The following is a 15046-nucleotide window of genomic DNA, read 5'->3' as shown; positions in this document are numbered from 1 at the left end:
ATGTGTGTTTCATTAGCATGTAACCGTCAGTATCATGTAAATTGTTGGCTTCCCTGTCTGTGTCACTACTAATATTGAATTAATAGTGAATAAAAAATAGCTGGCACTTTAAACGAGCTGTCATCTTCTTCATTAAAACGACTTGCGCACTCGCCGCAATATGTTTATTTGCGCTCCGTATGTGGGTCTGCTGTAGCACAGACATTCAGCGCCCCCTAGGGTTGTGTCGTGACATGGAACAAATAAGGTGGCAGCGTCGTTTGAAATATGTGACAGATTGCTCTCGCCTATGTGTTCGGTTTCGTTTTGTGTGGGCGTTGTTTGAAGTATACAGCCACCTGAAACTTGTAACAGGACAAATGAAGTCCCCAACTCTGTCGATGGGCAGTAAGAGACGGAAGCTTATTAAGTGGGTAAAGGTTGGTGCACATTAATGGTTACTGACTGGTTTGACCCATCTCTCAGTGTATCCCATTGGGTCCTTACAGAAATGCATGCACAAACTATCGGTCAACATTGATATTGGCTGATTGTTTGTTTAGAATGGAGACGTCGGCATTGCACCAATGTGTCAGTCTTGGCCGATACTTAGACTTTAGTTTATCCAAAGTTAGCAGCACCAGAGCTCAAGACGTAACTTCTAAAATAATGGAGATGATCGTCCAATTCAATCAGCCATTTTCCGTAGTGGAGGACGAGGAATTCCATCGGCTCATTCGCCACTTAGAACCTCGCTGCAGTCTCCCAACTTGGCCCTACTTTGCTGAAGTCTCACTGCGTGCATTAAATGATGTGCTTGCCTCACACATTCATGGGATCTTAAGAAGCAACATCGCCAGCACTTGATGTCAGTTTCACTACAGATTTGTGGAGCCCAGAGGTTAGCCAATTATCACTTTTGGTAATATTAGGCAAAAATTTATGTTATTGCTATCAGCCAAAATTTCCACATCGGTTCACCACTAGGTCCTATTGCATTTAAAGCAATTAGAGAACGACAGCGCATGATAATCCTGCCTTAATTCCGGATCACTAGGGTTAAATGTAAAATTAAGTCGCCATGTAATCAAAAGCTAGTTTCTAGCATTCAGGGGTCAACACCATGACTAATTCTAATGGACGTTGTCTTTAACACAGCTATGGTATGGTGATGTAGCCTTGTCTGCCTTCCCCACCTGTGCAGGTGATTCCTCCAAAAGAGTGGAAGCCGCGCCAGTGTTACGAGTCCATCGAGGACATGGTGATTCCGGCGCCCATCATGCAAGTGGTGACCGGCCAGTCGGGTCTCTTCACGCAGTACAACATCCAGAAGAAGTGCATGACTGTGGGCGAGTACCGCAAGCTGGCCAACAGCGAGAAGTGAGTGGCTGGGAATGGGGAGTCCGGTTTCTGCGAGGCTCTACCGTCGTTTGTTTGACTACTGGGGGGGTCTCCAAGCTGTCGGTAAATGGCCGAGTCTGTCAGCGAGGGAGCCTCAGATGGGCAGGTTCAGGGACAGCCTGCCGGACGAGCGGCACGTGTGACATCGTATTGAAGGAGATTGTGCTCCAGGTGTCACCGGTCATGACACAGGTGGTCTGGAGATGTGCTTTCCCCCCCGCCACCCTGGCTGTTGATCCGGCAGGGGGGGGGATCAGTGTAAAAAGTGAGGCCTAGAAGGCCGGGCTATGCTTGGAAGTAGGCCACACCCCCTGCCACTTTGCACCAGGCACTGAAGCTGCCATCTGCTTGGGTCAGCGGGCGCCATCAAGCTGACTTCCTCCCTCCAGCTGCCCGCAGCAGCAGAAGTGCATTGTGGGGGATGAAAGGCCAGCATCCTTTAGCTTTTATTACCTTTGTGTTTGTTGTTTTGTCATTTTATTCTGCTTATACTGTACTGAGGGAAGATATAACGTTTGAAATGAACCTCATTTTGTGACCTGTGCTTGTTTACCATAAATTTAGGTTCTCCTGTTTCTGCAAAAATATAAATGCATGGGGACAAGGACAGGCAAGGCAGGCGATTGTCTGCCCCCCCCCCCCAGCTGGGCCGAGCACATAGTACATTGCTACGACAAATCTGCTTTATTCGTGTATCCTGTTTTTCACAGTAATGTGAAAATAAATGAATTGCGTTTATTAAGTTTTCTTTGTTCATATTAATAATTTAGACTTTGCGCTAAAATAATGGCCATAAGTTTTGCCATGTCGGCCGGGGTGCCTGTCGGAGGGCCCCATGGAGTTCTAGGGCCCCCGGTGTCCCTAGAATTGCCTCTGTATAAATGTAATTTCTCCTTGAAACTAACTTCCTGTACCCTCCACATGGTTGTGCACTCACCTCCCCAGCCTCAGAGCCGCGACTCCATCCCATGGGTGTTTAGACCAGAGGATCTTACAACCGCAGGCCTGTTTGCAGAGTTTTCCTGACCGGTCTGCTTTCCTTAGGTACTGTACCCCCCGGCATAAAGACTTTGATGACCTGGAGAGGAAGTACTGGAAAAACTTGACATTTGTTTCACCCATCTATGGTGCTGACATCAGTGGCTCCCTGTACGACGCGGTGAGTTTGGGGATCCCGCCGTTTGGGTAAAGTGCGTTTGTTCTGCCCCCAGTGATCTAACGTCATCTTGCGCTATGTCACTCGCCATTCCCCTCCATGGTATGGAGGTTCACGGAAAACCCAAGCAGGCCACACCTCCTGCCTCTCGTTGCTCTAAGATGGCATGAGATTTCGGCTGGGTATTTGCCGGATTGCGGGTGAAATCGTCACTGTGCCCTCCCCCCCCCCTTCATGGCGGCCAGTGAAGCCTGTTGTGGTACAGTGAATAAAAACGGATTGCTGACGGGTCATGCTGTCCTGGTAGGCGTGAATATACTGCATTGTGGCTCAGACCAGTAGGAAAAATGGGAAGACTGGTGTTTTCTGTTTGGGTGGAAAAAAAAAACTGTCCTACTGCAGATTTAATCAAAACTGGGTCATGTGTACCGTAGATCCCAGGTTACAAGAAATTTAACCAATTAACGTAATTTTAAGTGAATGTTTGCTATTTTCCACTGGCCGCCTGCGCTATTCCCCAACTCCTTCAGTGATCGGAGTTATATATACTTTAAATCATTAGTAATTATCTGTAATATTGTGTAAAATTTGTCATAAGAATCGGTCAGTTACAGCTCATTTCGGCAGCTGACTTTCAGTGTAAATCATGTTTGTCTACATTTTTGAAGCTTTTGTTTCACCTTCCAAGCAGAAGCTGATGTCAGAGTGCCAGTTATGCTGCTTTGTCGCCATCTGCTGATGAAATGTTGTACTCCATTCTTTAAATGTCCTGACGTGTGCCATGTCAGGGTCTCATGTCAGAAATTGATTTTTATAAAACAGCACTAACCAATGCTGACCACCAGATTTATTGTTTAAAAGTTAAATGCTTCTCTGACCTGTACTATTCTTCCTGTTGGCTGAGAGTGTGTTTACAGTATTTTGTCCCTACAGGACATCTCAGAGTGGAACATCGGCCACCTGAACACCCTGCTGGACATGGTGGAGCAGGAGTGCGGCATCGTGATCGAGGGCGTCAACACGCCCTACCTCTACTTCGGCATGTGGAAGACCACCTTCGCCTGGCACACGGAGGACATGGACCTCTACAGCATCAACTACCTGCACTTCGGGGAGCCCAAGTCCTGGTAAGTGACCCCCCCCCCCCTTCACTCCTCTTTTCCTCCTTTTAGTCATTCACCTCTTCTCCTATCATCCTTTCCTTCTTAGTTTGTCCTCCTTTGAGATGTCCTCGCGATCTGTCACTTTTCTCAGCTCTGTCCTTTCAGACTTTCTCCACCTTCCTCTCTCGCTCTATCTCTTCCTCCCCCCCCCCCCTTTCTTCTCTCGTCTGTGATTCACGAGTATACTGTCAGCCCCCCCATGGCATGGCAGTCTTACTCTGCATGTCCTTCCAGCTGGTCACAACAGTAAATGGGTAGAAACAGTGCAGTGTGGACAGAATGTAAAAACTGCAAAGGAGGAGATGAGCAAGTGGTAGGTAGCTGAGCATTCCTGTGTGCGGGGGCTTAGGACAAGGAAAAAGAGCAGCACCTCATTGGTTAGGGGTTGATTATATCTCAAAATTGGGGGTGGGGGGCAATGGGTGAGAGTCCATCACAAACCTGATGGCCTGCAGTTAGAAGGTATTCTGTAGTCCTGTGGACCTTGGCTTCAGACTCCTGTGGCATGTGAATTGGCTCCGCCCCCCCACGCCCCTCACTGTGCATGTTCTGAGGTGATTCTGTTGTTCTGACAACTCGACTGTATTTCCCTGGTTCAGGTGAAGTCTCCATTTTACATTTTATTTTGCATTAGCTTGGCTCCTCTGTTCCTGTGTATCCTGATAACAGGCCTGAATCGTGTTGCTTAATTTGGCCTGCAGCCATTTGCTGGATCGCTTCTCTGAAGATCGCCTGCGCCTTTTAGCGTTGGATGTACCCATCCGCTGTGAGACTCTAATGTGATGCTGCACAGGGGCTTTGTCCAGCTACTGGACTGGTGGCAGTGTGTAGTTTTGCCTTTTCTACAGTATTGAGACAAGCTTACAACTCTGCATTTACAATGACACAGAGCGTGAGGATTTTGGTGGAGGAATGCGACCAATGTCTGTGAGGAGCCAGTAGGGGTCGCTAGAGTGCCATGTGACGCTGTCGCTTCTAGCTGTACTCGTCGTCTGGCTTTATTATCAGTGCTGTATGGAGGGGCGTGAAGTGTCATCAGGCAGGAACTAGTTATGAGGTTAATGTGCGTGATGTGCCTCAGATTCGTGCCCCGATTTGGTCCCGTAACCAGGTCATGTGACAAACCCAGTGGGGGGATTTAGTCACGTAAAGCAGTAAGAACATGAGTCTCCTTTTGTTAGTGTCTCAGGATTGGTGGGATTTGGTCACATGGTGTGTGTGTGCGCATTACGAGTGAGATGGCGGTAAGCCAAGCGGGGCACATGGCCACGTACCCTACAGTGACCAGGAAGTCCGGTGTGCTGCGTTTTCCAGATCTGCAGCCACCCTTCAGTCGGCCTGTTCCTCCATCCACATGGTGCCTCCTCACTCTTCCTCCTCCACACCTTCTTCTGTTCCCTGCTTCTGGTGTCCCGTCTGGAATGTGCACCTGCATCTGTTCTTCTGTGCAGTCGTAGCTTGTAAGAATCACACGTTATTGTGTAGCTGTTCTGTGATTTGTCAGACGAAAACATTTACACACTTGGCAGAACTTTTGTCCGAAGTGAAGCACGTTGCAAACATGCATGCCGCTCGATCCCTTTAAAATATTTCTCTAAATGAATTGGGGAAAATTAACTAAATGTAATATCCCCAGGTGGTCAGATAAACCATTTTTCAGTTACTCGAGTAGTTAAGTGAATTATGTCGGAGAGGGTGATTGTTTTTCTGGACCCGATGGATCCTTTGGCAGTTCTGCCGCTTGGGTGTGTGCAAACAGCAGGTTGGCCCCTAGCGGGGGCTCCTGATCGCGGCTCACTCCCCCCTCTGTGCCCCTTTCTCATTCTGTCCCTGCTTTCCGCTCCTACTCTTTGCTCACATGCCATCTGCTCTTGCTTCTCCCCCCTCCTCCCCCTCGGTTCCTGCCAATGCATCCCCCCCCCCCCCGACCACAAACTCACAGAGACCACTTTGTGTGTCTGCCTGCACACGTGCACCTTGTTCAAAGCAACTTGGCACGATGCAGATCAGATATGAAAAGATGAATTTAGCGTTCCGTGTTAAAAAGCAAACCGCTAATAGATAGCATTCAGAAAAGGTGCATTGCTGAGTTCGTGCCGTCTCCATGGCATCTGTGCATAATTTGGTGTCATTTAGAACGCCAGCTCACAATGTCTGTCTTTAAGAAGTTGGGTGTTTTCATTGGGTGATGCAAGATTATCTGTTTGGCCCTGAATAAATTTACAGTCGCCTCACGAGGAGACGAGAGTGGAGGGCAGGTGCCGGCATGTGATTGGTTAGCAGCTGTGTGGGTTGGTATATCCACTATAAACTCGGTGGGTGACGTGATTGCCTCACTGAATCAGCCGTAATAACTGTTGCTGGCCACCACGGCGCCCCTCCAAATCGAACCACCTACTTGCGTCCTGTCATCTGGAGTTTCTGGTTGGGTAAAAACTCCCTGGAATGGATTTAAGGACTGTCTGGAAGTGCTCCCATACTCTTAATTTGTGCCCGATGTCTCTATGCGTGATCTGCGTGGAGAAGGTCGGCTGGCGGGGACGGCGTGGGCAGTGTCCGATACCAGTCACCGCCGACTCGTCCGTCGCCATGTCAGTGCCCCGACACCGCTCTCCTTCTCGCCCAAGTGCTGGGCTGCTGGTTGCCATGGATACCTCCATGGCTTTTTAATTGGACCTCTTTCGGATGCCTGGGCGCCCACACCGCCTTTATTTATAGACGGATTATTAGCGCGGGACATATTCCAGCCTCCGTCTGGAGATGGCTGCGAAATCCTTCCATCCGTGTTCGGCCTGGAGTTGTGAGGGGGACCTCTGGCAGGTTCCCCCGTACTCATCACCTCCTACGTGCCCAGACGCCTTCGCGGCATATTAAAAATGGCCACGCTGGACTGTTTGGGGGCCTTGGACCTCCTGGTGGTGTTTATCTGCCTAGTTGATGGCTTGATTAAGGTGGAGGTGAGTAGGGTAGCATTTCGGTTAAGGAAGTACGCATGTAATGTGAAAGTTATCCAGAAGTCCCAGCGAGGCCCCCTGTGTGACACTCAAGGGGGTGTCCCTGTAGTCCCCTCTGTGGTTCAGACCCACAGCAGCATGCTGATGACCACTATGGTCAGTAACTCTCATGGGGTTTCCTTCGGGTTCTCTGGTAGTGCATTTCCACCAGCAAATAATTGGTTCTGTTCCGGTTCCCAAAACAGTTCCTTTCAGAAACAGATGCCAACCCGAAATTGGACCACAGTCTCAGCAGTCAGCACTGTCACGTCATCAGTAGTGGGTGTTTTAATTTTTCTTATTTGATGACGCGTTTTCACATGTCCAGCCTTTGCTAACTCAGCATGCAGTTTACATTTCCTTTGTGTAGTACTTTCACATTTAGTTTGGAATTCGATTGATGTCCAGATCAAAACCAAATACTTTGTTTTTTCTTGAGACCTCTATGTTTGTTTCATGCCTGTTGGAAGAATTGTACACACCCATTCATGATGTTATCACAGTTCCCATTGAGTTACCAACCATTTCTTGGTTCTGGACGGGAACCGTTCTTTGGTCTGGAACCTGTTTTTCTTTTGGTGGAAATGCACAGATCCATTCAAAAATAGATTTGTGAACTGGAACTGAACCGTTTTTTTGTCCTTGGAAAAGTGTTTTCGCACATAGTCCAAAAATATGCTAAGGTGAGTTGGAGTTGCCAGATTGTCTATAGTCAGTATTTTTTTTTCTTCTGAAGACTAGCTGGGATCCACACAGACAGGCCAAAGCAGACAGCTACAATTACTGCACGTTCCCTGTAGGGGGAGCCACTGTCCACATTTTTCTGTCCAATTTTTCACTAGAAAAGAATTACCCCTTAAGGGCATAGGATTGTCTAAAGCATTTATTTTTCTTTTTGATATTTTAATCATGCTTGTGTAACTTCTCCATGGAGTGTCATTTGTGTTTAGTAACTGCACAGCAACTAGCCTCTGTTTTGTTACCTCATCCACTTAACTGACCAAGGTTTTTGCGTGTTGGGAAGGGTAAGGGGGTAGAAAATTCTCATTTTCTCAACAGGCTGCCTTTAAATCCTTTCCACCGCACATTATTGACCAGTGAAATCCACCATTCCACTGGGAATGCACTGGGAATGCACTTTGAAAGGGCAACACGAATGAAACTGGTAAAAAAAAAAAAAATGTGATCTGTGACATAACTTTTTAACCCACTAGATGTCTGCTTCTCTGGGCAGATTTTGCCATTTTCCCATAATGCCCTCATTTGTTTGTTATGGCAACCCTTAAACTGATTATTAATATTATATTCTTGCAGTACTATACACTAATTAACCTTACCATGCAGTTTGAAATTAATGTGGAATTAGCAAAATTTTCATGTTTTTTTTGCTAACTTTTCAGTAAATACTGAGCACTTTTTGTTATGTGATTCTTGGTTTATAAAGCTATATATTTATAAAGTTATGTGTTATGAATATTACCTTAGTTAATTACATTATAACGGTCTGATTTCACTGAATATAAAAACACTCTTGTGTCAAATACTGCAGCTGTTTGTGTGTTGTTTAAAGTCATGGATATATTCTTTTATGCGTATATAGATTATTCAGATTCATAATGTGTATTAATAATGCCCCAGTTCCATGAGATATGCTGGACCCCCTCTCCCAACTCCTAGTCCGGTGCAGTACCGGTGGAATCCCATGATACTCCCTAGGCAAGCTTCACCATCAGCGCCCCCTGTAGGACGCTTTGTGAAACCAGCTTGCTAAGTTGGCATCCGCCCAGAAGATGGCGCCATAGGCAATCAGCCTGGGTTGCTTAAAGAGGGACCGACACCGGAATGGAGTGCACCGTATATACACCCAGACATGCTTAAGCGCCCACAACAAAGACTGAGGCCTCTGTATAAATAAGCTGTTAGCAGCCGTGCAGGTGTGTGTAGGGACATGTTTCAGTCCGAGCCATAAGCAGAGTAACCCCCCCTCGCTTCAGATTAGCGGCCATGCTTTAAGTCTCCATTATTACATTATCATTATGCTCTAAACACTGTTCATTATACCCCGGTTATAATGGTGCTGAGGCTGTACATTGGCCCTGAGGCCTAGGGTGTGTGTCGGACAGGATGTGGCTCGATCGGCGCTTCATTACCTCTCCTGCCCTCCTTGGCCTGCTGTTTGTCTTTCCCCGGCGCCCCAGCCCTGCACAGCTGTCTGACACACATTCATATGCTGGGTTCGTCCTTCCGCTCACCGGGGCGGTTTTGATTAATTTTGAGCTACGGATCTTGACAGCAAGCAGAGATGTATATTTTTGTGATTCTTCCTCGTGGGGTGGGGGGGGGGTTCACAGGATAACTTGCTTATTGCCTTTTTCAGCTGCATTAATCCCTCACGTTGAGCCACACTTGTCTGGTGCTGTCGTCGTCGTTCAGCTGGCTTTACTCTTTCTGTCATTTTTCCGTGTTTTATCTCGTTTTGGTGCTTCGATGCATGTCACCGGCGTGGATATATTTTGGAATCTATATCGTGGCATTCCGGCAGAGGCCTGTCGAAGTTCAGTTTATTGTGGGAACAGAAGATGCAGAGACTCAGACGCCCAGTGAGATGCGGCTTTTGGGTTTTTTCCAGCGAGGGACTCGGTCATGCTGCTTAACGCAGTGAGTGTGCAGTTTGTGAGCCTGGTGATTAAAAGAGACTTTGGGGACTCTGTGACCCTATAACAAGCAATGCAGACACACACGCACACACACACACACACACGCACGCACACACACAGACACACACAGTCAGTAGCTGCCGCCCGCTGAGGCTCCTTAGGCACTGATGCTTAATTTAAGCCGTATAAAAGCTGGTGGCCGAGCTCTTAGATCACTGGCTGTGAAGCTGGAACCGCCCTGGAACCCAACTGGAGCTCTGCATCCGGGGTGAAACGCAGTTGAACTGCCGGCCCAGCTGGCAGATTTTATCGATGGAGGTTCCCTCTGTTGGCTTTGTTTTGGTCGCAGTGACTCTTGGCTTTGTCTAGCTGCTGGAATTTCGGGCCTCAGGGACAAATAATTGAGGCCCCCTGCTTTAGACACCTTTCCCCCCCTTATGTAGTGATGGGTAACATGCAGACTGCCAGTGTCTTATACTGAACCACATGTAGCAGTTAACACTTTGAGTGTGTGCATATGTTTGGCTGTTAATGTGTTGATGCTCTTCCTTTGGTTCCCCTCCCTGTTCAGCTCAGTGCGTCTGTATCGATAAGATTTTTATTTATTTATTTTTTTCCCCTGTTGTTCACAATTCCTCCAGTTGATGGCAGTGGGTGTCCGTCTCCACATCCCTGGTGTGGGCGTGCGTTTAAATTCAGGGAGTGTAAAAAGGGCTTTGCGGAGTTAAGGGTAAAATTTGCATCCGCTAAATCGGGGCTGTGAGCTGGGGCTGAGGTTGGGGTAGTAGATGAAATAATCACGGCGGTAATTATGCCGCTAATGCAGTTAAATGTTAAGCTTTGTGGCGCCGTGGTAGACCGGCTTTCTGGTTTGATGGCTTTATTGTTTTAATGAGATGTATCTTAAAATGATTTACAGTGATGGTTGTCACCTGGGGCCAGCTGGCGCGGTACGGTGTCACTGGCTGTTTTCCCTTGGATTCGCCGTCCGTCTGCTGGCCCTGCATGTGCGTGTCTGTCTCTCTCATCTGGGGGCGGGATTCTGTCTCCCACCTGCCGTCTCCATCTCTCGATCCTTTTTGTTTTGTGAGATTCTGCCTTATCTGATCCTTGGTGCCCCCACCCGTACTGACTCTGCCCTCTGCCCCCCGCCCAGGTACACCATTCCCCCAGAGCATGGCAAGCGACTGGAGCGGCTGGCCAAAGGTGAGCGCCCCCCCTCGGCCCCCTTTATTGCTTTACCCCAACCCCTTCCTCAGGGGCTGCTCTGGCGAATAATTTGTCTCTGCGATGTCTCCCCCCTACCCAGCGGCTATCGGGGTTCCCTCAGTGCGGGGGGGCTCCATCTACGACGCCTCGGGGTCTCGCTCCTCCTGCCCAGGGTAACCTTGGGGTGGGCTGCCTTTCCGTAAAATAAATAAATAAATAAAATCCGGAGTAACAAAGAACGGCGGGAAGAAAAGGCATCCGAGTCTGCTGACTCATCAAAGGGGGGGGGGCACGCATGCTGAAGGTTCAGAGGAGACGCTCCACTTCGTTCAGATTCCGTTTCCGCAGCAACGGTATCTAAGCGCAGAATATCTAACCTTGGGGTGTGTGGCTCTGTGACATCACCGTCTGGCTCCCGTGCGTGGCGCCGGGACTCGGGGGGGGGGGGGTAATAAATAGCGCACCGACGAGCGAGACTGCCGGTCGCAGAGAGCCCCTCTGGGGGGAGCGTGCTCCCGGAGTCCGAGAGCCTTTCTATCAGTTACCAGAATTCAGCCCGTTTCTGTGGCCACTGCACTCACCCCTGCAGCCCACGGTTTCATCCCCCTTCGATACGCGGCTCAGCGTTTCCCCAGACGGCCCAGATTTGTGCTTCCTCCCAGCTCCCATCACCCCTGTATCAGGTATTCGGCGTCCTGAGGTTGGGAGCTGGGGTGGAGCAAAAATATGGACTGTGTGCCGGTCCCTGTGGATTGGGCTGAGAAACGCTGACCTCGCCAGAAAATGTGTCCCAGGTTAACTCTGGGATGCCATAGGCTCCGCCTCCTGGCTTTTCCCGGTGCTGCCTTTCCTGGATGCTGTGTCTTAGGGCAAACCTGGTATTTATTTATTTTTTTGATCCGTTCCTGTATCAGGCTGCAATTCGTGTGCCTGGAAACACATGGGGGCCTTGGATGTGGCTCCACGGCGATATGCTGTCCTCTCTCTCCCCCCCGTTATTGATATCGTCGTCTCTCGGAGTTTCCCCGGGAGCACGGCTGGCTGTGGCTGAGAGATGAGCGAGAGCTTAATAACACTTTGGGGGAGTGATCCGCAGCGTGTTTCCCACGTTAATGAGGATTAATAACCAACCCCCCCTTCTCCGTAAGGGCTCTGCTGGCTACGCTCTCCTAATCCTCACCCGCTCCCACGCTTGCCGATCAGTCGCGTTTCGTTTATTCTCCCCTTTACCCTCCGGTGGTTGCCCGCGCCGTGCGGGGCAGCGTCTTTACGCGGGTGAGCTGGCGGAGCTCCGAGAAGCGGCACGGCTCTATCCGCGGACCGGTAGGGGCCCCTCAGATGACAGCCGGAGGCCCCTTATGTCACTGGTTACTTAAAGCGTTACCGTAGCGACCCCATTCGGAGCCACGGTTGTCACGTGGAGACCCCCAATATTTAGTTCAGCTTCATTCATTGCTCCAATAAACTGACCATTGTTTTTAATTGTTGCCCCCCCCCGCATTCTTAAACCCTCTCCTCCACCGTTGCCAAAGTTACTGTAACCGATGACTACTAAAAAATTAGTAGGGGAGACCAGTTGCTGAATGGGGTCAGTTGCTGAATGGGGTCAGTTGTTGATTGGACTTCTAACACACTTCAACCGTCAAACCCAACTAAACCTTCCTCCACTTCAGGTAGCTTGAGTCTGCAGGCAGCAACGCTGATGCTTATGAAACACGTCATACTAGAGCAGTAAATTGAAACCAGATTCAATTCAACAACTGTCCGAGGTCTCGAATATTTGTTTGACTGTGAAGGTGTGGTCATTTCTGCATTGTTGACGGTCTGTGGATGGTCATCGTTTAGTCGTGCCTGACTGTCCGTGACCCGGTGGGCTTCAACAGGCCTGACTTTCTGAAAGCAGTTCAGCCTCTTGAAAGCCTATACTGATTATTTCCGCGACATCTTCTGTCCATCTTAGTTCCAGCCACCAGCATCCTCTCCCAGCATCAGCATCTTCTCCAGTGAATCCAGTCTTCACTTTATGCAACCAAAGAGTCCGTTTTACTGTCAGTCCATCTAGCGAACAGTCTAGCTTTATTTTCCTGGGTTAACTAATTTGCGTATGTTTTTGCATGCAAATAAGCATTTTTTAAAAAAGTTTGTTTAGCTGTGTCTCATGGAAAATACCTGATTGGTCATGTGGTGGCGTTACTCTGTCCCTTCCCCCAATCACAGGCTTCTTCCCCGGAAGCTCCCAAGGCTGTGATGCCTTCCTGCGCCACAAGATGACGCTGATTTCCCCGTCCATCCTAAAGAAGTACGGCATCCCATTTGACCGGGTATGGCTTCAGGCTGAATAGGCAAGGTGTGGGAGGGGGGTTGTCTGTGGCCGTTAGGAAAGCCTCGTATGTGATTTTTGTTTTTCTTTTTTTTTTGTTTTGCGCTGCCACTATAAGGGGGGGGGGCACACGGCGGTATTAGTGATCCAAGACGAGATTGGGAAGGATTGCATGGTGTGGTTCTTGTTGTTCGTTCTTCTCTAATAAAACTTTTGGTGGGGGGGAGGCGATGGAAACACACACACACACACACATATACACACACACACACACACGCCCTGATCTGGCCAGTTGTCAGTGGTAACACCGTACAGCTTCTTACTTGAACTGCCTAGTCGACCTTAAGACTGTGAGATTACAGCCTATTGATCTACGGTTTGAACATTGAAAATAAATCCTCTTTTATGAGCAGAACCAGCGCGCAGTTGTTCTGAGATTCACATCCAGAGCGTTTTCGCCACATTTGCACCTGCTATGTCTTGCGCCTTTAGACTCGTTAACAGCTGAATCGATGCGGCTCTCAGTTGTGTGAAATGGAGCCCAAGGGCAGGTAGCTGAAACGCAGCCAGCGGAGGTTTGGGTTCGAGTGATGAGGGCTGGCAGACGGAGAGAGACTTGCGGAGCCTCTGTGGTAGGGTGGCTGGCGGGGCAGCGGTGGGGGGGGGGGCGTTAAAAGAGAGAGAACACATCCTGTTCAGTGGCTTTGAGATCCCTGGAAGCATCATTTGTTTGGGGAGAGTGTGTCTGAGACTCTGGGTCAGCGATCGTGATCTTGAGCATGAACATCATCAGCTGGGACAAATCGGGCCTGGGAGGGCATGGTGGGGTGACATCACTGCCCCCCCGGCTTGAGAGACAGCATTAGAACAGACGCTGCTGAATAGATTTCACCCCCAACAATCCTCGTTTGCCTAAGTATGTGTGTTTCCATTTATTTAACAGACACTTTTATCTAAAGCGATGTATATTTTTGAGAACAGGGCAGCCAGTCCCTGGAGCATTTGGGGTTACGGATGTCACTGAAGGGCCCGGCCGTAACGTCACTCTGCCGATCGTGGGGTTTAAACCGGCGACATTCCGATCAAGTCTGTGTCATCCAGAAAACTTCTGTCTCCATACGTATGATGTGTCTCCATCTGTCTGGTCCAGATCACCCAGGAGGAGGGAGAGTTCATGATAACGTTTCCGTATGGCTACCACGCCGGCTTCAACCACGGCTTCAACTGCGCCGAGTCCACCAACTTCGCCACTCTGCGCTGGATCGACTACGGAAAGATGGCCACTCAGGTGGGGAATGATGACTCTCATTAGCACACAATTCCTATACAGTTATGTACAGTGCTGTGGAGGTTACTCACTAAAGTAACCCATTACAAGACAGAGGTAGGACGTTCAGGACCAGAAAGTACAAATCCAGACCCAGGTTTTGTTTCAACCAACCAGTTCAGTATAGAGTCACAGAGTACTCAGCTGGTTGGTGAAACGTCACTTAACGTCCTTTTACACAACCTGTAAGTTCATAAACCTCCCATCCTCTGTCTGATGGGGCCTCCTGTCTGATGGGGCCTCCTGTCTGATGGGGCCTCCTGTCTGATGGGGCCCCCTGTCTGATGGGGTCTCCTGTCTGATGGGGCCTCCTGTCTGATGGGGCCTCCCGTCTGATTGGGCCCCCCGTCTGATGGGGCCTCCTGTCTGATGGGGCCCCCCGTCTGATGGGGCCCCCCGTCTCCTGTCTGATGGGGCCCCCCGTCTCCTGTCTGATGGGGTCTCCTGTCTGATGGGGTCTCCTCTCTGATGGGGTCTCCTGTCTGATGGAGCCTCCTGTCTGATGGGGCCCCCTGTCTGATGGGGCCCCCCGTCTGATGGGGCCTCCCGTCTCCCGTCTGATATTGCTTCCCAGTTGCTGACTCCAAGCTGCCGTCTTGTTTTCGCTCTCGACTTCATTACACTTGTATGCCGCTAAGGGACGAGTCTGGACCGTTTGCATGAGAAGATGCACGTCGGTCTGCAGAAGTGGGGGTTCTCTTGAAGGGTTTTGATGCTTCAGCACAGATTATTCAAATCTTGCGCTGTAATGTCATTACCTCAGAGTTGAAGAAGTCTCCGAAAATCCTGTATGATTGCAAGTCTCCGCAGTTTCTTTCTTCTCCCTGAAATACTCGTCGTT

At 49.4% G+C, this 15046-nt stretch overlaps 1 protein-coding gene across 7 annotated transcripts in view; it reads left to right on the top strand.

The window, feature by feature from the left end:
- LOC111841055 (lysine-specific demethylase 4B-like) overlaps window positions 1–15046 on the top strand; it is a 40969-nt gene that overhangs the window by 11000 nt on the left and 14923 nt on the right. For all 7 annotated transcript variants that reach the window (XM_023806535.2, XM_023806538.2, XM_023806536.2 and 4 more), the window contains 6 exons: window positions 1184–1359; window positions 2425–2539; window positions 3470–3663; window positions 10506–10555; window positions 12776–12879; window positions 14029–14166. In XM_023806535.2, coding sequence (XP_023662303.1) covers window positions 1184–1359; window positions 2425–2539; window positions 3470–3663; window positions 10506–10555; window positions 12776–12879; window positions 14029–14166 — 777 coding nt within the window. The remainder of the gene's footprint in view (window positions 1–1183; window positions 1360–2424; window positions 2540–3469; window positions 3664–10505; window positions 10556–12775; window positions 12880–14028; window positions 14167–15046) is intronic.

This window comes from Paramormyrops kingsleyae, chromosome 21 (assembly GCF_048594095.1).
Source record: "Paramormyrops kingsleyae isolate MSU_618 chromosome 21, PKINGS_0.4, whole genome shotgun sequence".
Taxonomy (NCBI): Eukaryota; Metazoa; Chordata; class Actinopteri; order Osteoglossiformes; family Mormyridae; genus Paramormyrops; species Paramormyrops kingsleyae.
Note: the sequence above shows the minus strand (reverse complement) of the source record. Positions and strands in the feature narration are given on the sequence as shown.